At 44.9% G+C, this 23,475-nt stretch overlaps 1 protein-coding gene across 6 annotated transcripts in view; it reads left to right on the top strand.

The window, feature by feature from the left end:
* Nucleotides 1-206: 206 nt before the first annotated feature.
* The window catches only part of EZH2 (enhancer of zeste 2 polycomb repressive complex 2 subunit), a 142,124-nt gene continuing 118,855 nt past the window's right edge, over nt 207-23,475 (top strand). For 4 of the 6 annotated variants that reach the window (XR_013624812.1, XM_078786086.1, XM_078786088.1 and 1 more), the window contains exons 1-7: nt 207-354; nt 4,891-5,019; nt 9,202-9,321; nt 21,503-21,623; nt 21,854-21,973; nt 22,897-22,993; nt 23,123-23,286. Coding sequence is in view for 5 of the 6 variants with exons in the window: in XM_078786086.1 (XP_078642212.1) it covers nt 232-354; nt 4,891-5,019; nt 9,202-9,321; nt 21,503-21,623; nt 21,854-21,973; nt 22,897-22,993; nt 23,123-23,286 (874 nt within the window). In the remaining variant the exon portion in view is untranslated. The remainder of the gene's footprint in view (nt 355-4,890; nt 5,020-9,201; nt 9,322-21,502; nt 21,624-21,853; nt 21,974-22,896; nt 22,994-23,122; nt 23,287-23,475) is intronic. The other 2 variants (XM_078786087.1, XM_078786090.1) reach the window with 2 other exon arrangements.

Raw genomic sequence — 23,475 nt, 5'->3', positions numbered from 1 at the left:
TGTTTTTATTCCTTTAAACCCATGTATATGTTGTTATTTTCACATGACAAGTTAATCATGAATGTTTATTTGGTCACAAGCTCAATCACAAGCGCTCAAATATACAAATAATAATATGTGAGTAAAATTGACGGTATTTGTTTAATGTGGATAGAGGAGATTGTTTGTTGTAGTTGAATTTGTGGTGACGATGATTTTGATGTTCCTTGGATCAAAGGGTAACCAACGTCCATGGCTGCAAGCGGAGCGGCGCGGAAGACCGCTCGCGTCCCTGTAGATTGGCGGAAGCGCGTCAAGTCCGAATACATGCGTCTGCGGCAGCTCAAGCGCTTTCGCCGTGCGGATGAAGTGAAGGTTCGTGAAATGATATTCGATGCACACGTTGGTGAAGATTTTGTTTGGCTTTTCAGGAACTGCGTTATGATGTCCAAAATTATTTCAACCAAAATCACATTTACTTGGAAACCTCATGTGGAATCCCAGGTAGCTGATATTGTTTTGATCTTCTCTGGTCAATTTTAGTTTGTCCGAGCGCTTTTGAAATTATAGATTGTTAGATTTGTCAGACAAAGGTGTGCTGTTATGGAGCTGTTCTTTGCTATTGGACTCGAGTTGCTCAAGCATTCCAATGTCGATTCTGTACGAATGAATGCTATTTGTCATTTCCTGAATACATCTTTGAAGTGAAGGTACACGGCAACCTGAGCAGCAGACATTGTCTGAACACTGAGGCAGATGAGAATGTATGTGTAGCAGTGATAATGGATCCTGGTAGGGCCGTGCGTAGATTGTCATCGACACAAATAACATGAGTTGTGACTTGGTAAGAATACTCATAAAGGGCATGCAGTTGTTGTTTAGCCCAGGACAGTTCTCTCGAACAAGTCCACAGCAATGAGACAGCCGATCGATCTCGCAGGAGCGACCCAGAGATCTTCCACATCCAGGATGATGTATCCGTGCCTTCACAAAGTCAAGGCCACAACAGAGTTGGAGAGAGAACAGAGTTAGAAAAGAGAAGAGGAGGAAAAGAGCCGATCCATGGGGACCGATCAGCACTCTGACGGTGACCGCGCTGCCCTAACGAATCCGGGCAGCAGGGAAGATTTGGCCCTGACTTGCGTTGATCCCTGATGGACCTTGAGTTGTATCCGTAGCTCGAGTTTGCTACTCGGTACTTTATTCAGGTGACAAAGAAGTGAGAGTAAGAACCTGTTCGCTTCCTCTTGTTAAGATAACTAGGGCATTGCCCGTACTATATCTATATCTAAAATTATATCCCCCCCCTCTATTTACATGAAATGGTTTGGTCCAAAGCGAACGGCTTGCGAGTACGGTGACAATCCCCCCCCTCTATTTACATGCAATGGTTTGGTCCAAAGCGAACGGCTTGCGAGTACGGTGACAATCCCCCCCCTCTATTTACATGAAATGGTTTGGTCCAAAGCGAACGGCTTCCGGAGTTTGGTAAAGAAATCGCCATCGCGTGCACAAACGCGCAGGAAAGCGAATGAATCGCAAATTCGTTTTTATTAGTTTTAAAACATAGTTTAACGCCAACATAGTTTGCAAACGTGAAATAAATGAATACACTCTCAAATGTGCCATCCGAGGCAGAGTGTGTCCGCCACGTTCGGCACACGCGATAGTTCGCTGCTCTCTGATTGGTTGAATCGTTTTTTGGACATAGCTCGGTAAGTAATTGTCCGATTAATATGAAACCTTGAAAAGGCACATCCTCGGGTCCCCAGCAATATACCTGGCAAGTTAAAAGTATATCGGACCCGTGGTTGTCGAGAAACAGCGGTCACAGACAAACGTACAGACGTACAAACGTACAGAGATTACTGGAATTATAGATAGATGAGAAGAGAGACCGTTTGAGGGACATCATGTTCAAAACCTAAAACTAAGACTTGAGACTATTAAGCGTTTTCCATCTGAGGGACGGGAATATTTCTGGGACGGAACAAGATATAATTTTTTTCTAAATGATAAATAAACATTGAGCGCATTACATATCTAGTTCATCCGAGATCTTTAAAGCCCAAGTAATGTGAAAGCGGGCTGGCAGGAAGGATGGCTTGGAGGTATGCATTCTCACCTGTAAGCTGTTTAGCCTGGGTTTGAATCCGACCCAGCTATAAAGTGTCATCCCACGTGGTGTTTTACAGGCAGGGTTATCCATCGATGTGTGCGCCGTCCCTCGGATGGATCTTAAACTGGGCTTCCCGTCTGCCGGCGTTAGTTGGTGCACGTAAAATATCCCACGGTGTCCTTCACGAAGAGTTATTGAGCTATCGCCGGCACCCTGAACAAATTACAAATTCCTTCCCTGACTTCCTTAGTTGGAGTGCCGACCAGTCCAGGATTGTAGCCGTGGTACATGATTAGAAATGCCAAAGCTGCGCATGGAGTACAGGTAGTTTTATCCTGGAAGTATTGTGCATTTAAGCTTTTCTCTGTGTGCAGAGTTTTGTAATTTGTTTGTTGTACGATCGTCATGATTGAGGAGACTTTCATTTAAACTAAGGACACTTGAAAGAACGTTGTCATTTGGCAAAAAATCGTTCGAATTTCCACTCCCCTGGCGGAGTCTGTCAACATTTGCTTATCAAACACTCTTGAAATAAACAAAAAAACATTTCATAGCTTTCAATTTCATATTGATCTGAAACTTTTATTGTTTGTTAAACAATTTTTACCTTCACCACTAAAAGTGGATGGAGGTTATGTTTTCACACCTCTTTTTGTCTGTCCGTTTGTCCGTTTGTGAACAAGATATCTCAAAAAGTTGTGGACAGATTCGGACGCAATTTGGCAGAGATGTAGCGTATGTGACAAGGATGAAATGATTAGATTTTGGTGAAGATCCGGATTCGGATCCGGCTACTAGAATTTTAAAGTGATTCTTCACCATTGGGAGATTGGGCCAAATACGATACACAGCAGGATATCTCAAAAAGTTGTCGACGAATTTGGACGAAACTTGGTGGACCGGTTGGGTGCCTGACAAGGAAAAATCCATTCGATTTTGGTGAATATCTGAATATGGATTCGGATATGAGAGTTATTTGAATTTTTAAGTTATTCTTCACCATTGAGTGATAGGGCTTTTTTTTTGTATACTGAATCGAGGCTTGTGAAAGAGCTAACATTTATTTCACAAACAAATCAACCAGACAAACAAAACATACAAAAAGAGGGAGTGGAAGACAAGATGGGGAGAGAAGGGGAAGCACACAACCACAACATTTGAGAGCAGGGAGTAGTGTGGGAGGGAGAGGGCTTGGGGGCAGGAGGCGTGGGAAGGGGGGGGGGGGGTGGGAGAAGTATAAAACACAAGGGGACCGAAATTAGCGGGGGTAGAAAAGATCAAGGTTTTGGATGGGGGAGGATAAGAGATGGTGGTGAACAGCTGTTTTAAAGACCTGGAGGGTGGAGTGGGATTGAAGAGAGTGAGGGAGTTTGTTCCAGAGGTGGGAGAAAACAGGAATGAAGGAGTGAAGGTGAGCAGAAAGTCTTGATTTTGGCAGTTTAACCATAAGAGGGTTGCAGGCAGATCTTGTGCGACCTGTAGGAATATTTGGGGGACAGCCCAGAGAGGGCTGGGGGGGCAAGGCCAGAGAGGAGTCGGTAGAAGACGGAAAGACCACCAACCTGCCTGCGGTGAGTGAGTGAAAGGCCCTTGGAGTTGGCTTCATCGCGGGAGATTCCAATGATTCTGAACGCTTTGGTTTCAACAGCGTGAAGACGGGCTAGGTGTGAGGCAGGAGCACCAGACCAGAGGGGAGAGCAGTATTCCATAGAGCTGCGGATGAAAGCCTTGTATGTGGTGAGGAGCTCAGGTGTGCCAAGGAAGGACTTCGCACGACGGAGGATGCCCAGTCGGCGACTGGCTTTGGAGGCCAGATTTGAAATGTGGTTTTCCCAGGAAAGATCATGGCAAATAGTGAGACCCAAAAGCTTGAGTGACAGAACTTCTTGGAGAGGATTATTCAAAAAGTGGATGGGAGGGTTTTCCAGTCGGTCTTTTCGGAGAGACATCGTAAGAGTGTGAGATTTATCAGGATTGAAAGACATGTTCCATTTGTTTGCCCAGTCTGTGATTTTGTCCAGGTCTGCAGAGAGTGAGGAGGCTGCAGACTGCCGATCTGAGGGATGAGGAATGGAGCGACAGAGAGTAGAGTCGTCAGCAAAGAGATAGAGAGGATTTTCAAGAGAGTCAGAGAGATCATTGATGAAGACCAGAAAAAGCACAGGGCCCAGAACACTACCTTGGGGAACTCCAGCCTGAACAGGTAGAGGAGATGAGAGAAACCCATTCAGGGCCACACGTTGACTACGACCAGAGAGGAAGTCCACCAGCCATGCGTGGAGATTTCCATGGCTAAAACCAACATATAGTTAGGATATTTCAAAAAGTTATGGATGGATTTGGATGAAACTTGGTGGACAGGTTGTGTGTGTGTGACGAGGAAGAATCGATTCAATTTTGGTGAAGAGCCGGATCCGGATCCAGCTAGTTGTATTTTTTGTAGAGCGATCTGAATGCAGGCTGATCACCAAAGGTAAGCCTGTTAGCATAAATGGTCCTCATAAACACACCCAAACACCCAGATTTCATTAATCCACACCCTTTGAGTTCAAGAAGTATGCATGCAAAGTTTGGGGCTGCTAGGATTCATGGTTTTGGAGTTATGGAGTAGACGCACACACTGACGCACACTGCCTTTTATTATTATAGATCGATGGTTTCCAACATTATTGCCTCGTTTGTTTGTAATGTCAAAACATCTATGCTTTCTGTCTCTTGTGCACTCTGCGCTGACTCTGCGCTTTCTGTTTCTTGTGCACGTGTCTTAATGTAATACCTTTTTCTCCTTACAGAGTGCATTCCAGGCTAACCGTGAGCAAATTCGTATACATACCGAGGAGCTCGACGATTCCTGGCGGCAACGTCACGTGCAGCCAGTACCGGTAATGACCGTGGGCGTTCCAACATCCGTCTCCCGCAAGGTGGTTCAATCCTGCAAAGCTTTGGTATCTCTCATTGATAAGATCACTTGTGCAGTCTTTGGACCCATCACACTTCCAACTCAAAACTTTAGAATCTCAATGATTGTTTAAAAGTGCATCAGTAACGTGTTCGGGACATTTTAGCTTTGTCCTGTACACACAGATTTAACCTGTACCTGTATTATGTAACCTGTGCCTTACGTTGGCTTGATGGTTAAGTTGGCTGGCTTGATATCTTAAGTTCTTGAGTTTGAGCCCCTGTTGGACCATTGAAATAACACCAGGTTGGTTGACTCAGCTTGTCATCTTTCCGAGGTCGGCAAACTGAGTACCAGCCTACTGGTAACAGGGGCACCGCATCAGCAGCATAGCCTTGCTCCCAGAAATGATGCAACCTGCAGCCACAAATTGCATATGAAACAACACATGTAACTTGTTTTAATTTCACCCAATTTGATCAGCATTGATACCATGGTGCTCATTACGTAATGTACATTGCTTGATGCTGTCTCTGTGGTTGTTTAAAATCTGATAAGTGGTGAGTCTGTGTAGGTGAGTGCGAGTCCACACATAAATGTACTTTAATATCGATTGCTCTCAACTTAAGGTGGGCGGAGGTTATGTATTCACCCCTGTCTTTTTGTCTGTGAACAGGGTATCTTAAAAAGTTTTAGACAGATTCGGACGAAACTTGGTGGACAGGGTTGGGTGTGCAACAAGGAAAAATGCATTTGATTTTGGTCACGATCCGGATCTTACAATTCCCTAAATGATTCTTCAACATGGAGAGATGGGGCCAAAAACGATATATAGCATGATATTTCAAAAAGTTGTAACTAGTTATGACAAAAGTAGGTGGATGAGTTGGTAGGTCACAAGGCCAAGTCGATTAGATTTTGGTTCAGGTCTGGATCCAGATCCGGCCTATTGATGGGATACAAGATGTAACCTGTTCAGCCTGGCGGAGTTGTGCGCTCTACCAAATGCTGTTCTTGTTAGCCGAGTGTGATTTCCCCCTCCGTTTTTGCCTTGTTTGCGCTCCTTTTATCCCAGGTATTGTTCATTCTGATCCCTCAGCTCAATCCATTTCCCCTTCTTCCTCAGAAATACAAACAGCACCCCTCCTTTTCACTCAGAAAACCCCGATGGAGAGAAACCCCGATTTCACAACATCGATGGAGAGAGAAAAAAAAAATCTAAACGCAAATCTCAATGCTCACTCATTTCCCTATCCATTCTTCTTCTCAATGTCACCAAACTGAATATTCACTGAATAAAATGTTTCTCTTCCTCTTCCTTCAAAAACCTCTTCACAACATTAAGAAAAGAAATGTATTGTGACGGTTCTGGAAACTGGCCCTGGGTGAATGCACATTTAAGTACGTAGGTTCCCTTGTCAGTTAGTCCGAAACGGGGGCTTATGGATTTGGTCTCGTCAGTGTGTCCGCAACCATATCTCAGAGATTCATGGACCAATTTTGTTCATAATAATAATACATTTATTTTATATAGCGCTTTTCAAGAAGCCCAAAGACGCTTAGTGGCACAAAGACAATACATGACTTTATGCTGTTATGAATTTGGGTAGAGGAATATCTAGAGCCAGATAGATCTGTATAGGTAGGTATCCGACTGTCGTGATAGGGAATCTACCTGTAATAAGTTCTATGTTTAGTCCGGTTTGTCGGTACAAGCTGTATTGGTGTCCCCGCCGCGAAGGTGGGGCGGGGCTTGCTAAATAGTGCAGGGATTATGGATAAAGTTCCCTCGTTTGTCGTTTCCCCCCTGTCGCCAAACCTTTGTCCCTTATTGCAACGCATTCTCATATAAACACTTAGATAGGCCTTAATTAGTTCCCCTCCCTTACAACAATGACCTTGGAAGAAAACAGGCAGGAAGCCAGATCGGGGCACCGCCGCATGGGCCGCAGCCAGCTACACCACCAGCTAGCCTAGCACGAGCTTCGTAGCAGGCTATAACCACGCCCAGGGAACGTGTGATTGGTTGCAGCGGAAGGCGCGAACCTCCAGCCAATCAGCGCGGAAGGCGCCAAACCACGAGTTAGAAGGAGGTTATTCATTGGAGGGAAGGCACGAGAACGTTCTGGAAGACTAAAGTACGAGGCTCTGATTGGGGATGCGCGAGATTGACGTCACACGCCAGGTGACAAAAGGACTTGCTGGCCGACATTTTGTGTCTCTCCTCTCTTCGCGCTGGACCCATTCGTGTTGAAGATCGCCCGTCATGCTTGGCTCTCTTCTTTTTGCCTGGGTTTAGTTGCGCTCCTCCCTGCGTTCGTGACTGGTGGTCGTTGGTTCGTGATCTCGGAGCTTGGAGCGGTTCTTGGGCTTGTTGCTACGGGCGAGGCTTGCTGGTGCAGCCAGGCGCTCGGTGAAGCCTGACGGCGCATGAACGAGGGGCGCATCGAGGCCTGCTTCCCGCTGACCGGAGCCGCGGTCAGACGACTGCGCTCGAACCCGGACGACACACTGCAGACTACGGACAGATAAGGACGCACCACATTACACAAACACATAACGGTTTTATTTTTCCTTCATTCATTCCCTCGTCTCGTATCCGAAATCTGTGTGTGGGGACGTCCCAATTTAGGACATTTTATTACCGGCGCGTATTTTCCTGTCCCGCTATTCATTTTCAAATAAACCCTTGTATTATTTTCCATTTCCTTTTAAACCCGTTCTCGTTTGAGTTAATCACTTTCCAGGTTGAAGACGCTGGCACGCGTGAGCCGGGAGGTAAGCGCTTCTGCTTCTTCCTCTTCATTCTTTCTCCCGTGCTTTTATAGCCTAATCCGTATTTGGTCGTCGCCTCTATTAAAGCCGTTTGGGTCATCCGCGAGCCCTGGTATTAACCGAAGGGATCGCACGACAATACATATGCACCTCATTTTGTTTCGCGATGCGATCAAAGATGGCCGACTGGTGGCTATTTTAGTTGTAAAACTAGAACAACTCTCTTCAACATCACGACGTCGACTGATATGCCTCCGCCCACATAATTACATCATTATAAAACTGGTACCAAATTTGATTTAAATCCATTCAGCTGTTCTCAAGTTATCACATTTTTACCTGACATGACCTTTGACCTTTGACCTCTTGACCCCAAAATGTAAGCGGTTGATTACATCATTAATGGTACGTACCTGTACGGTTTACCGTACATACCTGTACCAAGTACCAAGTTTGTGTACGGTACATAACGGTACATACCTGTATTAACGGTACATACCGTTAATGTACGGTACGGTAATGTACGGTACGGTACGGTAATAATTAACGGTACATACCTGTACCAAGTTTTAATTTAAATCCCTTCAGCTGTTCACAATTTATCACATGTTTACCTGACATGACCTCTGACCTTTGGCCTTTGACCCCAAAATCGAATCGGTTAATCTTTGCATCATTATACATATATGTACCAAGTTTTAATTAGATCCCTTTAGCCGTTCTCAAGTTATAGACTTATTACAGACTTTGACCTTTGACCTCTTGACCCCAAAATGTAATCGGTTAATCTTTGCGTCATTATACATACCTGTTCCTTAGTTTGAATTAGATCACTTCGGACGTTCAAGTTATATGCCTTATTACATGCTTCCTTGGAGTTATATCCCGGAGTTATACTGACAGTTCCTTGAACTTCATGGTAGAGTTTCTGCTCTGACATGCACGGTCAACTGTGGGACCTCATATAGAAAGGTGTTTCTTTCTAAATCATGTCCAGTCAATTGAATTGGCCACAGGTGGACTCAAATCAAGGTGTAGACATCTCGAGGATGATCAAAGGAAATTGGATGCACCTGCGCTCAATTTGGAGTTGTCATATCTCTGACTCGAGACATTTCAGCTTTTCATTTTTAGTTGTTTGTAAAAATTGCCAAAAAATATATATCCAGTTTGACATTATGGGGCATTATTTGTAGATCAGTGACAAAAAAATTCTCGTTTTAATCAATTTTAAATTTGGGCTGTAACACAACGAAATGTGAAAAAAAGTCAAGGGGTGTGAATACTTTCTGAAGGCACTGTAAGGTCACAATGCAATAACCTGGTTTGTTTAAGGAAACATGTTGCACATGTTGTGTTGCTTTTGAACATGAACATCAGCATCTCTAAGAAGTTTTGAAAGTGAGAATATCTTGTTTTGTTGTGACAGTGTGCTGTGGAGTGTGTTGTTGGGGGCTACGCTATCCAAACAGTACATCTGAGAACCCTCAATGCCATGGCTTCCATACCAGTCATGTACTCCTGGTCTCCACTGCAGCAAAACTTTATGGTGAGAATGATGGTGGATGTCAGGGTATCTGATAATGGTAATGTTTTTATTGCTCTCATGATGGTAATGGTGATGTTTTTATTGCTCTGGTAATGGTAATGCTTTTGTTGCTAAAGAAAATGCTTTTATTAGGGAAGAAATATGCAGCAAACAAGGACGTTTCATGGAGACGAGCATTATTTACCTCAAAGTGCCTTTAAAGATTTTAATTGTACTTTTAGGAATTTATGTGTGTGTACGGTGTGTGTACGGTGAATTTACGGTGTGTACCCCGATTTAGAATAGGTACACCATATCCCTGCGCATCGTAAGAGGCGACCAAGAGTTGGCGTCAGGAATGGCATCCGGCCATAAAAAAAAAACATTGCCTCAAACAGGGAACCATGATTGTCATGGGGCCCGCAAGGCCAACCCCCGCTATAGCGGGGAAAATGGCCTTAAAACGATCATTCATTCATTCATTCATTCATTTTTTAGAGGTTCACTGTTTACTTTGCTCAAAGTGGAGAGAGAAAGATGGTTTTACTTGTTTAAAGAAATGTTAATTTTGAAAGGTGTTGAATTTGTCTTTTGGAGAAAATGCAGGTAATGTGCTTCTGGTCCTGTGCATTGGAAATCCTGTTTTGTCCCCTCTCCCGCGTGTGGTTTTGTTGAGGCAAAACGGCCACATGTAGTTTGTGCATTATTTACCGTACTTTGCCTCGAAATGTTGCGGAGCCGTCACGAGACCGTGCTGGTTTTGCTAAATGGCTTTTGCAATGAATAGTGAGTACTTTTTGTGTTGTCGGATTCATCGCCATGACGAACCAAAGCGGAAGCTAAACATGTAGCGATATTGCATATCATTTTAAACCTGATCTCGCAACAGTTATCTGACTCCGAACTGTCATTTATAAATATTAATATGGATGTCATCTTATTTAGATTGTAGAGGGCTGTTTTCTCGCATCTTTCCACTCGGACGCACCGAAGTTCAGCGTTCAAATTCAATATTTCTACTGATTACATTGCACACTAAAGTTTTAAATTATTTTATTAATAATTCAGACTCCATATCCCGGTGCTCCTCACTTTTTTGACTGCTCTTTGTCTGTAGATCCAACTTGTCTGTAGATCCTCATCAGTGGCGTGCTGATGAGGAGGAGAGTGTTGTTGAAGCTGAAGGGAAAGGTGTATGCTGCATGTGTGAGAAGTGTTATGATTTATGGGAGCGAGACATGGGTAATGAACATAGAGCAGCAACGAAGGCGAAAGCGCCGCCTTTGACACCATCGATCACACCATCCTCCTCACCCGACTTGAAACCACCTTTAACATTACCGGCACTGCCCTCTCTTGGATTAAATCATACCTCTCTGACAGACGTCAGTTCATCTCCATCAATAACTGCAAATCCCCCACTGCTCCCCTCCCCCAAGGTGTCCCCCAAGGTTCAGTTCTTGGCCCCCTCCTCTTCATCCTTTACCTGTCCCCCCTCGGTCACTTAATCCGCCGTCATGGTCTCCAATTCCACTGCTTCGCCGATGACATCCAGCTTTTCATCTCCACCAAGTCCATCTCCACCGCCACCCACTCTATCCTGACAAACTGCATCACTGAAATAAAATCCTGGCTTCAAATCAACTTCCTCAAACTTAACTGTGATAAATCTGAAATAATCATCATTGGCCCAAAAACGCTCACCAAGTCCACCCATAACTTTGCCCTCAACATCGACGGTTTCCCAGTATCCACCTCCCCTCACATCCGGAATCTTGGCATCATCTTTGACCAAACCCTCTCCTTCGACAAATACACTAAACAGATCACAAAGACAGCCTTCTTTCACCTGAAAAACATCGCCTGTCTCCGTCCATCCCTCTCCTCCGTGGCTGCAGAAACCCTCATCCACGCCTTCATCACTTCCCGTCTGGACTACTGCAATAGCCTCCTTTATGGTTCACCCTCAACAATCACCAATAAACTCCAATACATTCAGAACTCCGCTGCCCGTCTACTCACCCATTCCCGGACCCGTGACCACATCACCCCCGTCCTTTACAAACTTCACTGGCTCCCCATCTCCCAGAGAATCCAGTACAAAATCCTCCTCTTGACCTACAAAGCCCTCCATAACCTGGCCCCATCCTACCTGGCTGACCTCCTCTCCAGACACACTCCCACCCGCAACCTCCGCTCTGCTGGTACCAACCTCCTGACCCCCCCCCCCCCCCATCCGGACCAAATTTAGATCCTGGGGGGACAGGGCCTTCTCCATCGCTGCTCCCACCCTCTGGAACTCGCTACCTCACACCATCAGAGACTCCTCCTCACTCACCACATTCAAAACATCACTCAAGACCCACCTGTTCAACACTGCATTCAACATTTAACCCACAGCATCTAACCCCTGACTATCTCCTCTCTTTCTCCCTCCTTTGTGCTTTGAATATTTCCCTATTGATTCTTCTTTTTTGCAATTGTCTTTATGTTTTGCTATGCATTATGTTTTGCACTCTGTCAAAGCGTCTTTGGGCTTCCTGAAAAGCGCTATATAAAATAAATGCATTATTATTATTATCATTATTACTAGGGCATGCCCGTACTATATATAAGCTAGGACGTGCCCGTACGTGGGTGCCCGTTCCTTGCCAAAAAAAAAAAAAAAAAAAATTTGTGTAGGGGTGTGTGTGTGTAAACATCCTAGGGCGTGCCCGTACGTGGGTGCAAAAAAACATGCGTGCAAACAACAACAACAAAAAAAAAACTTTGAAACCACGTGGCAGTAATGACCACAGAACCCCCCCCCCCCCCCCCCCCTCTATTTACATGAATGGTTTGGTCCATTCGCAACGACCACAGAACCCCCCCCTCTATTTACATGCAATGGTTTGGTCCAAAGCGAACGGCTTGCAGTGTTTGGTAAAGAAATCGCCATAGCTCGGTAACTACTTGTCCGATTAATATGAAACCTTGAAAAGGCACATCCTCGGGTCCCCAGCAATATACCTGGCAAGTTTAAAGTATATTGGACCGGTAGTTGTCGAGAAACAGCGGTCACAGACAAACATACACACATACACACATACACACATACACACATACACACATACACACAGAGATTAATGGAATTATAGATAGATAAAGGGTAGAAATGCGAATGGTTCGATGGATGTGCGGAGTATCGTTGAGAGAGAGGAAGACAAATGATGAATTGCGAAAGATGATGGGAATATTGCCTGTGATTGATGCTGTGAAGAGGACCAGGTTGAGATGGTTTGGTCATGTATTGAGGAAGGATGAAAGTGACTGGTTGAGAAGAGTGATGGAAGTTAATGTAGAAGGAAGTAGAGGACGGGGAAGACCGAGAAAGACTTGGCTAAAGATGGTGGAAGAAGAAATGCGGGCAAGGGGGTTAACAAGGAGAGATGCAGAAAATAGGGCAAAATGGAGAAGATTGTCATGGGGACCGCAAGGCTAACCCCCGCTCTAGCAGGGAACATGGCCTTAAAATGCATGTTGTGTTTTGTTGTTTTGTCTGTAGATCAGACCCCCGAGATTGGCCTTTGGCCTTGTGAAGGGCGAGCTCTGTAAAAAGAAATAAATATTTTAAATTTACTTTTCTTCTGGATACTCGCCCTGCTTTTGCAAGGCTGACTGGGACAAAACAATGAGTGTGGGGAGGAATGAGGAATGAGGAGTAGGGAGGATGTCTGCGGTATCTTATGAGAATCATTATTAATCTATAACTATGAATGTCAATCTGTCTGCGTGTGTGCTACCTTTACACTCCTACATCTCTGGATGGATTTGGCCCAAATTTGTCAGAGGGAAAAGGTTGTATTGGTCAGGTTTCAGTGGGGTTAACGGCTCCTTTGGCCTACGTGAAAATTGTTAGTGGATTCTTTCTCGCTGTTATACAGTGCATTCAGAAAGTATTCAGACCCCTTTACTTTTTCACATTTTGTTATGTTGCAGCCTTGTGCTGAAATCGTTTAAATTCATTTTTTTCCCTCATCAATCTGCACTCAATACCCCATAATGACAAAGAGAAAACAGGAGTTTAGAAAGTTTTGCAAATGTATTAAAAAGAAAAAACTGAAATATCACATTGACATAAGTATTCATACCTTTAACTCAGTACTTACTTGAAGCACCTTTAGCAGCGATTACAGCCTCAAGTCTTCTTGGGTATGACCCGACAAGCTTTGCACACCTGGATTTGGGGATTTTCTGCCAATCTTCTCTGCAGATCCTCTCAAGCTCTGTCAGGTTGGATGGGGACCGTCGGTGGACAGCCATTTTCAGGTCTCTCCAGAGATGTTCGATTGCGTTCAAGTCAGGGCTCTGGCTGGGCCCGGAGTTATCCCTAAGCCACTCCTGCGTTGTCTTGGCTGTGTGCTTAGGGTCATTGTCCTGTTGGAAGGTGAACCTTCGGCCCAGTCTGAGGTCCTGAGCGCTCTGTTTCAGGTTTTCATAAAGGATATCTCTGTACTTTGCTCAGTTCATTGTTCCCTCAACCCTGACCAGTCCCTGCTGCTGAAAAACACCCCCACAGCATGATGCTGCCACCACCATGCTTCACCGTTGGGATGGTATTGGGCAGGTGATGAGCGGTGCCTAGTTTCCTCCAGACATGACGCTTAGAATTGAGGCCAAACAGTTCAATCTTGGTTTCATCAGACCACAGAATCTTGTTTCTTAGAGTCTGAGAGTCATTTAGGTGCTTTTTTGCAAACTCCAAGTGGGCTTTCATGTGTCTTTCACTGAGGAGAGGCTTCCGTCTGGCCACTCTGCCATAAAGCCCAGATCGGTCGAGTGTTGCAGTGATTGTTGCCCTTCTGGAAGTTTCTCCCATCTCCACACAGGATCTCTGGAGCTCAGCCAAATTGACCATCGGGTTCTTGGTCACCTCTTACCAAGGCCCTCCTACCCCGATTGCTCATTTTGGCCGGGCGAGCAGCTCTAGGAAGAGTCCTGGTTGTTCCAAACTTCTTCCATTTAATAATTATGGAGGCCACTGTGCTCTTGGGAACCTTCAATGCAGCAGAATTTTTTTTTGTAGGCTTCCCCAGATCTGTGCCTCGACACAATCCTGTCTCTGAGCTCTGCAGGCAGTTTCTTAGACCTCATGGCTTGGTTTTTGCTCTGATATGCATTGTCAGCTGTGAGACCTTATATAGACAGGTGTGTGCCTTTCCAAATCATGTCCAATCAATTGAATTTACCACAGGTGGACTTCAATCAATGTGTAGAAACATCTCAAAGATGATCAAGAGAAATCGGAGGCACCCGAGCTAAATTTCAAGTGTCATAGCAAAGGGTCTGAATACTTATGTCAATGTGATATTTCAGTTTTTTCTTTTTAATAAATTTGCAAAACGTTCTCAAATCCTGTTTTCTCTTTGTCATTATGGGGTATTGAGTGTAGATTGATGAGGGAAAAAATGAATTCAAACGATTTCAGCATAAGGCTGCAAAATAACAAAATGTGAAAAAAGTGAAGGGGTCTGAATACTTTCTGAATGCACTGTAGGTTTGAATACCGCCACTGCTGGTGAAGTTGAGCACTACAGGATGGATTGAATTTATCCAGACAACTGCCTGGCAGCTATCATCTTCTGTAGTTATTCTCACCAGCGCCATGGCTAGCTCTTCCCATCAGTGGGGACAGGTACTTTTCCTAGTGCCAAATAAACAGTGGAAACCCCTGTGCAATATTTGGATAAGGTACTGCAAATACAATATTTGTATGCACTAAATTAACTTTTGATTTGTTAGTAGGTATATAATCCTCTCAACTTCCATTCCCATCCCCATCGGCCCATTCCGACCTCTTCTTCCCCTCCCCCTTTGGTGGTATATACATATTGGTGACCCGTTATCGACTTTGACTCCTCGTGTTGCGTTGAATGTGATAATGCTTTACTTCTTGGTAAGTCTTCATGACAAAACACTTGATAAATAGCTCGGTATCCTTATCAGCAAATATATACCAAAGGCAGTACAAGTAAGAGTTTAGGCTCTGTAAGGTCAGCCCAATTGTGTGGTAATGAAACTTGGGCCATGAGGATGGAAGCTGAGAGAACAGAGATGAGGATGTTATGATGAATGTGTTTAATTTCAGTGAAAGATAAATGGCGGAATGAAGATCTTCGAAATAAACTAAACGCTTGCAGTATAGAGATCGGATGGAGAAAGACTAGGCTGAGGTGCTCAGTCGTGTAGCTTTAGGTATTATTTTGCATTCACCTGTCAGGATGGTGGCTGCGGATATTATAATTGTAACGAGTCAAACTAGTCCAAAAGAGTTGTTACCTAAATGAGAGATGATGATTTCCATGAGATTGTTTTGATAATTTGAAGGTGAAATATTTAATTCGGCCTCAAGTACAATGTTAGGGGCTATCTTGTTTCTAGGCCCAGTTGCTGGAAGCCCGGATAAGCACTATCCTTTGGATAAATCGCCTTTCTGGTGGATAAAATGTTTTCACATGATAGCTCTTATCCAGGGATTAAGTTATCCGGCCCTCCAGCAACCGGCCCCTGGCCTTTGTAACTTTGGGTCTTGCGTGGTTTATTCTACACCATGGCCAACAATCTGCCAATGAGCAGCGACACCGGTCCAGCAGTTTGACGGTCACATCGTTTTTGAGTTGCCTGCATTCATTCTACTTGCTGAACGATTTATTTGACTTGTTGAATTATTGATATTGAACTACTTGGGTTGGTGGGTAATGGTGATGAGGTTGATGTGCATCTCTTTTGGACATTTCTTTCTTCTGAATCTTTGAAAACCCTTCATTCATCAGCACTATGTCTCAGTCAGGTCAAGCTAGATCAGATCTGTAACTTGCTTGCAAGTACCATGGTCAGGTTGTCGATGACTAAACCGTCTCCTCCATCAGGTTTTATTGTGAGGAGGGTGTATAAATACAGACCGGATTCAAAACAAAACCTGTCAAAGGGTGGAGGAGCTCCTTTTGAGCCAACGGCCGTCCTTATGTGGTGCCCAGCTGTATCTGCGGATATCCTCCTGCAGTTGGGGTACCTCTTTCTAGGAGGTTGGTGGCAGGATTTGCACTCCAGCTACCATAAAACACTTAATTCTACAATGCACACAAAAAATCCAAACACCCACTCCTTGGGTTGTACACCCACTCCTTGGGTTGTACACCCACTCGTTGGGTTGTACACCCACTCGTTGGGTTGTACACCCACGCCTTGGGTTGTAATAATAATAATAATACATTTATTTTATATAGCGCTTTTCAAGAAGCCCAAATACGCTTTGACAGAGTACAAAAAACAAGTGCAAAAAGACAAAAATCAATAGGTAAATAATCAAAGCAACAGGAAGGAGAAGGAGAAGAGATAGTCAGGGGTTAAATGCTGTGGGTTAAATGTTGAATGCAGTGTTGAACAGGTGGGTCTTGAGTGATGTTTTGAATGTGGTGAGTGAGGAGGAGTCTCTGATGGTGTGAGGTAGTGAGTTCCAGAGGGTGGGAGCAGCGCTGGAGAAGGCCATGTCCCCCCAGGATCTGAATTTGGTCCGGATGGGGGTGGGGGGTGGGAGGGTCAGGAGGTTGGTATCAGCAGAGCAGAGGTTGTGGGTGGGAGTGTATCTGGAGAGGAGGTCAGCCAGGTTATGGAGGGCTTTGTAGGTCATGAGGAGGATTTTGTACTGGATTCTCTGGGGGATGGGGAGCCAGTGAAGCTTGTAAAGGACGGGGGTGATGTGGTCACGGGTCCGGGAATGGGTGAGTAGACGGGCAGCGGAGTTCTGAATGTATTGGAGTTTATTGGAGATTATTGAGGGTGAACCATAGAGGAGGCTGTTGCAGTAGTCCAGACGGGAGGTGATGAAGGCGTGGATGAGGGTTTCTGCAGCCGTGGAGGAGAGGGATGGACGGAGACGGGCGATGTTTTTCAGGTGAAAGAAGGCTGTCTTTGGGTTGTACACCTTGGGTTGTACACCCACTCCTTGGGTTGTACACCCACTCCTTGGGTTGTACACCCACTCCTTGGGTGTACCTCCTTTGCAGCTGCCCTTCACAGGGAAGCTCACCGGATGAAGGGATTGGGGCAAAACCTTCAGGGCCCCCATTCTTTGATGATAGGAGGAAAAGCATGCGGTAGCCTTCTTGGGTCAGGTTGTGGTGGTGTCTGTGTGGTGCTGTGGTGTCATCCACCAGACAGTGGTCTCCTCAGGTTAACCTGAAGTGGTCCCTTCGGGTGGGTGCCTTGAATGTTCTCACTCTGAGAGGATGATTACCTGCCTCTGCTATCATCTGAGCTCCAGCATTTGAACATCAGTATTGTAGCACTCTGAGGTTCATAGATCGGATAGTGGTGAGATAATGGCGGGTGGTTACACCGACTACTAGTCTGGTCACTCTGATGGTTAGAATGCCCTAGGAGTTGCTGTAGTTGTCCAATAAGCTGACTTCCATGATAATTGAGGTGATGATGATGATGATTATGATGTCCACTCCCGCATCATCAGATGCATATGGCTGCTGAAGCAGTTTCTTGACTATTCGGCACAATTCTGGTCAGGGCGTCACTCCTACACAGGATACTTGAATGGCTCATTCATCCCAGTAAGCTGGTACTCATTTCACTGACCTCGGAAGGATGACAGGCTGAGTCGACCCCACCTGGTGTAAGACTATGCAACACCTGGTGTTAATGAATAAGGTGTGGATTTGAACTTGGGACCCTAGAATCCCAAGCCAGCACCCTAACCGTTACACCAACACCAGGCTTACGATAATTGAGGTAACATGAGGTAACACTGGTAAACGAGCATATTATGAGATTGAGGATTCGTCACTCTTTTGGGTGTCATTTCCATGGTCTCTGTAAGCTTACATGCTGAGGTGAGTGATCTCACTGTGAAGGAGACGTTCTTTGCCACGCTCGAGGCTGTGATTGGTCAGTGCCCCAGGCGAGATACTCTTCTACAGGGTGAGTCCTAAGTCCCAGGGCACAGTTTTCGATGCTTATTCACCTGCTGACCTGACCGCTTGTGACAATGCTATGTTTGGTGGTGGGGGGAATTGGGGGGTGGGGGGGTGCAGAGGTAGGGGGTGATGTCAAAGCTAAGGTTGCAGAACATTGCATGGCATCTGTTGATGAACTGAAACAACACTTTCAGGAAGCATTTGGCACCATAACCAATGGTATTTTGTGTCGGTTTTCACACCGCATGTGGAGAAAAATTATCTTGTGCTGTGACAACGGCGGACATCATATGGATGCACTTGATGTCTTAGGAGGTATTGTAATTGTTGTATTACTGTAATATGTTATTATTACTCCTGTTATGTATTACTGCAATTACTGTAATATGTTATTACTCCTGGGACTTATGACTCACCCTTTAGTCTTGGGGCATTTCAAAGCATCGACTGGCACTGATAGGGATGCTTATGAGACGTGTTGGTCCCCATGGGTTTGGAACTATGAACTAGAATAGCACCAAGTTCCTTGACTTTGCAAGTGGATGATGCAGGCCATAACTGCAGTGGGCCATAATAGTAGCGTGTTCAGTTAACGATGGTATTTTTGTTCAGAATGAAAGCACATGGCGAGACTATGCGCTCCACAAGTGCCGTTCTAGTTACAATAGGAAATATCAAATCTATCTTTACGTATTAATCAGCGTGACCCCGTTTTGCTTCTTACGTGTGAGGAATCTGTGAAAGGGTACAGCATCACCTGTGGTCAAGTGATTCTCTTCCTGCTTACAAAGGAACCCGTGCTGTGTTCTTCCAAGCCTCTTCCTCCATGTCCTGTAGTAAGCAGTGGGTGATGAGCTATTGACAAAGGAGTCTGAAGTGAAGGCCTACTGGGCCGGTTACTTTGAGCGTCTGTACCAGGCTGACCCACCTGCTGTTGAGTTGGATGCCAGGGGTGTTACTATCCCTATTGGTGACCCTCCGATTAACTGTGAACCACCTTCGTTTGTGGAAACACTTGCTGTGTGGTGAACCAGTTAAAAGGGGGTAAAGCTCCTGGGATCTGTGGCATCCATGCTGAATTTCTCAAGACCGGTGGAAATGCTGTACTTATGTTGCTGTATTGCAGTTCTTTGCTCTGTTTGGAGGATAGGCATCACCACAGCTGACTGTAGGAGGAGCATTGTTGTCCCTCTCTGGAAAGAGAATGGTGATTGCCAGGACAACTTCCAAGGGGTGACACTGCTCTTGGTGTCGGCAAGGTATTTGCTCGGATAATTCTTAATAGGGTAGGGTTCACCAACATCTTCTTGAGCACCAGCTGCCAGAGCAGTCAGGCTTTGCACCAAAGAGGTCAACGATTGATGGGATCCTTGCTCTTTGGGTCCTCACCGAATGTAGGCGAGAGTTTCAATGGGGGCTGCTTGCAGCCTAGGTTGATCTGGACAAAGTGTTGGATGCAGTGATTCGGGATGCCTTCTGGAGGATTCTTGGTCTTCGTGGGGGTGCCACCAAAACTGATCAATCTGATTTCTGATCTATAATCTGGTACTGGGTGCTTGCTGTAAGGTGTGGTGGGCCATTTCTGTCTTATTTCCAGTTGTCACTAGAGTTTGTCAGGTGTGTGTATCGGCTCCCACACTTTTCAGTGCTTCTATGGACTGGATTCTGGGGAGGATGTTGGAAAGATCAAACTGCGCTTCATCGTTTGGACATGTCAAGATCTCTGACCTTGATTTCATCGGTGGTTCAGTCATTTCTGTGGAGACACTGGATATCCTTATGGGGGCCCTCCAGGTGCTGAACGAGGAGTTGGAGCCATTGGGATTATGGGTTTCCTGGGTCAAAACTAAGATCCAGGCATTCAGTGACATCTTGGATGCTGCTGTCTTGTTTGTACCTGTTTGTGGTGAGGATGTTTAGGTCACAAAGAGATTCACTTACTTTGGCAGTGATATTCATGTCTCCCCTTGTTGTGAGCCAGAGGTCGATAGACGTCTGGGTCGCGACTGAGGAGTCATGGACTCACTGGATCATGGGGTGTGGCACTGTCGGTACCTATGCAGGAGGACGAAAGTCCGAGTCATTATGTCCTTGGCTAACCCTCGCTCTAGCAGGGAAAATGGCCTTAAAATGCCTGTTGTTGTTGTTTGTTGTATTAAGTCCTTGGTGCTTCCAGTCTTGCTCCATGGATGTGAGACTTGGACTCTGACCAAGGATCTGAGACTGAGACTTGACTCCTCCTGTACCAGGTCTCTTCGCTTTGGAGAATCCTTGCCTATCACTGGTCAGACTGTGTTCAACTAGCATTTGCTGAGAGAGACTCAGTTGACATTTGTTACCTGTATAGTCCGTGAGCATCAGCTGCAAATTTATATACATGTGGCTCATTTTCCTGATGCTGATCTTGCTCACCAGATTTTCTCAGCGAGGAGCCTCGTGGGTTGAGGAGGCCAGTAGACCGACCACGTGCGTTGTGGTTGCCTCAGGTTGTTCGGCATCCTAAAGAGATGGGGATGGCCAGTCGGAGGCCCCTGGAGGACCGGCAGAAAGTGTCCACAGCGACGCACTGCTTCGGCGCATGCTCCCATGCCTGACTTGACCTGACTATGTTACAAACCACATCCACTAAATTAGAGCTAGCATGAATTACAAATGCAGTTTTTCTCTTGATGGATTGTCACGACAATACATCCCACTCTCTTGGAGGTTAGAAATCCTTCTGAAGTACTAAACATGTATGTTGCAACAATTTCTGATGGTTTGTTGTTGTTTCAAATGCATTTTGTGGCTCCTTGGCTGCATCATTTTCTGGGGGTGGGGCTATGCCGCTGATTCTCCCTGTTATCAGTAAGCTTGAACTTATTTGCCGACCTCGGAAGGATGACAGGCTGAGTCAACCCACCTGGTGTTATTTCAACGGCACAACAGGTGCTCAAACTCGAGAACCTAAGATCTCAAGCCAGCCACCTTGACCGTCAAGCTAACACTGGGCTTTCTGGTGGTTTGGTCGCTGAGGTCAAAGTTGTTGTTGTTTTTGTTCACCTGTCCCTTTTTTCTTTTGTTTATTTTTACAGGTGAAAATGTTCATGTTTTTCCTATTTTGTAAAGAAGTGTTTACCATTCTGTAGTAATTGTCTCAGTGGTTCTCCTTCAATGCAATCTCACGTTTTTCATCGGGTTTCACGTTGAAGAACAAGATTCCTTTATACGCCTCTATGTTCTTTCCTTTTTGCTAGGTGGAGGATGAGACTGTGTTGCATAACATTCCTTACATGGGGGATGAAGTTCTTGAGCAAGATGGAGCATTCATTGAAGAACTCATCAAGAATTATGATGGCAAGGTCCATGGAGATCGAGGTGAGAATCTCAGGATCCAAAAACGTACATGGTCTTAAAAGATCTCCCTCGGATAGTTTGGTGTGCTTTATGGACTGCGCACATTGCTAATCGAGTGAGCTGAGGTTAAAGTTCAAGGTGCAAAAAGTTTTATCACCAACAAGTTACTGCTTTCAAAAAGGTGGAGACATGCGACCACACTACTACTTCAAATTTATTCTCCATGCCCCTTTTCTTTTCCCATGTTTCAGAATGTGGCTTTATCAACGATGAGATATTTGTAGAGCTCGTGAAAGCCCTAGAGCAATATCCAGATGAGGATGAAGAGGAGCATGATGAAACTTCATTGGATCAAGAGAACCAGAGGGAAGGTACAATATACTACTTACACAGCACTCTTAATACATGCATCAGTGCACATCTCAAAGTCCATCTTTCTTCCAAATGCTGAAAATTATGTTCAAAGGACGATTTAAAATATAGGTTTCGCGCTCACCATGGCAGGTTAAAAGGGCCCGGCGAGCTGAACCAAGAGCGGACAGATAAACACACACACACACACACACACACACACACACACACACACACACACACACACACACACACACACACACACACACACACACACACACACGTCATGCGACCAAAGGCCTCCTAGCATTTGTACGTCATTTCGGAAGTCCCGTATTTGGTATTTGGGAAGCGCTTTCTCTCCGTCCATCTACATCAGTTTTTTCTGTGAAGGAAATCCTCGTCTCATTTGATTGTGATTTGTTCCTCTTGAACCATTGTCGTGTTACAGTTGTGATCTAATTCAAACTTGGTACAGATATGTATAATGATGTAAAGGTTAACTGATTAGATTTTGGGGTCTCGAGGTGAAAGGCCAAATGTCAGAGGTCATGTCAGGTAGAAATGTGATGACTTGTGAACAGCTGAAGGGATTTAAGTTAAAACTTGGTACAGCTATGTTTAATGATGATGTAATGTGGGCGGAGACATATCGGTTGACGTCGTGATGTCGAAGAGTGTTGTTCTCGGTTTTTTTTTTTGTTTGTTTTTTTTAAATTGATGTGTTTCTGTTTCTTTGTGCTTCTAAAATGGTGGTTCTCCTGTTTATCATAACAAGCCAGGAACTCCTCTTGGAGATATTAGTTAGAAACGAGTTGTGTTGTTTCTCCCATGTGGGACATCATGGTGTCATGTGCAATGACGGTTTGCTGTGGTTGTGTTCTCTTGCTTTTCATTTTTAATGATTGTTTTCATTTTAATTTCCTGCTTTTCAATACCTCAGAAGGACAGGCAGGAAAACGATTTCCTTTTGATCGTATCTTCGAAGCCATCTCTAACATGTTCCCAGATAAGGGCACTGCTGAGGAGCTCAAGGAAAAGTATGGAATTCCTGATTTATAATTGATCTTTCCCCCATATCCACCAACTGGCATAAATCTCTTCCTGTGTTTTTGCTTTTCTGAAATATATATTTTTACAGCTTGTCCTTGTCTTTTATTTTCTTGAAGGTATCGAGAGTTAACTGAGCTTGTGGATCCTGGCACCCTGCCTCCTGAGTGCACGCCCAACATCGATGGGCCTAATGCCCGGTCTGTGCAACGTGAACAGAGCCTGCACTCGTTCCACACCCTCTTCTGCCGTCGTTGCTTCAAATACGACTGCTTCCTTCACCGTAATGCCTCACCATACCACACTATGTTAGTCCTGCTTCCTGTCCAGCAGCTTTATCCAATGCAGACCTTTGGGTCTATGACAACAGCAGTTGATCTTCTTCTTCTTCTTCTTCTCCAAACACAAAATGCTGCATAATAAGTTATTTTCAGTTATGGTTAGAATTTTAAATGTTTTCCTTTGCTGTTAA

Source organism: Myxine glutinosa, chromosome 10 (genome assembly GCF_964187855.1).
Source record: "Myxine glutinosa chromosome 10, kmMyxGlut1.1, whole genome shotgun sequence".
Lineage (NCBI taxonomy): Eukaryota > Metazoa > Chordata > Myxini > Myxiniformes > Myxinidae > Myxine > Myxine glutinosa.
Note: the sequence above shows the minus strand (reverse complement) of the source record. Positions and strands in the feature narration are given on the sequence as shown.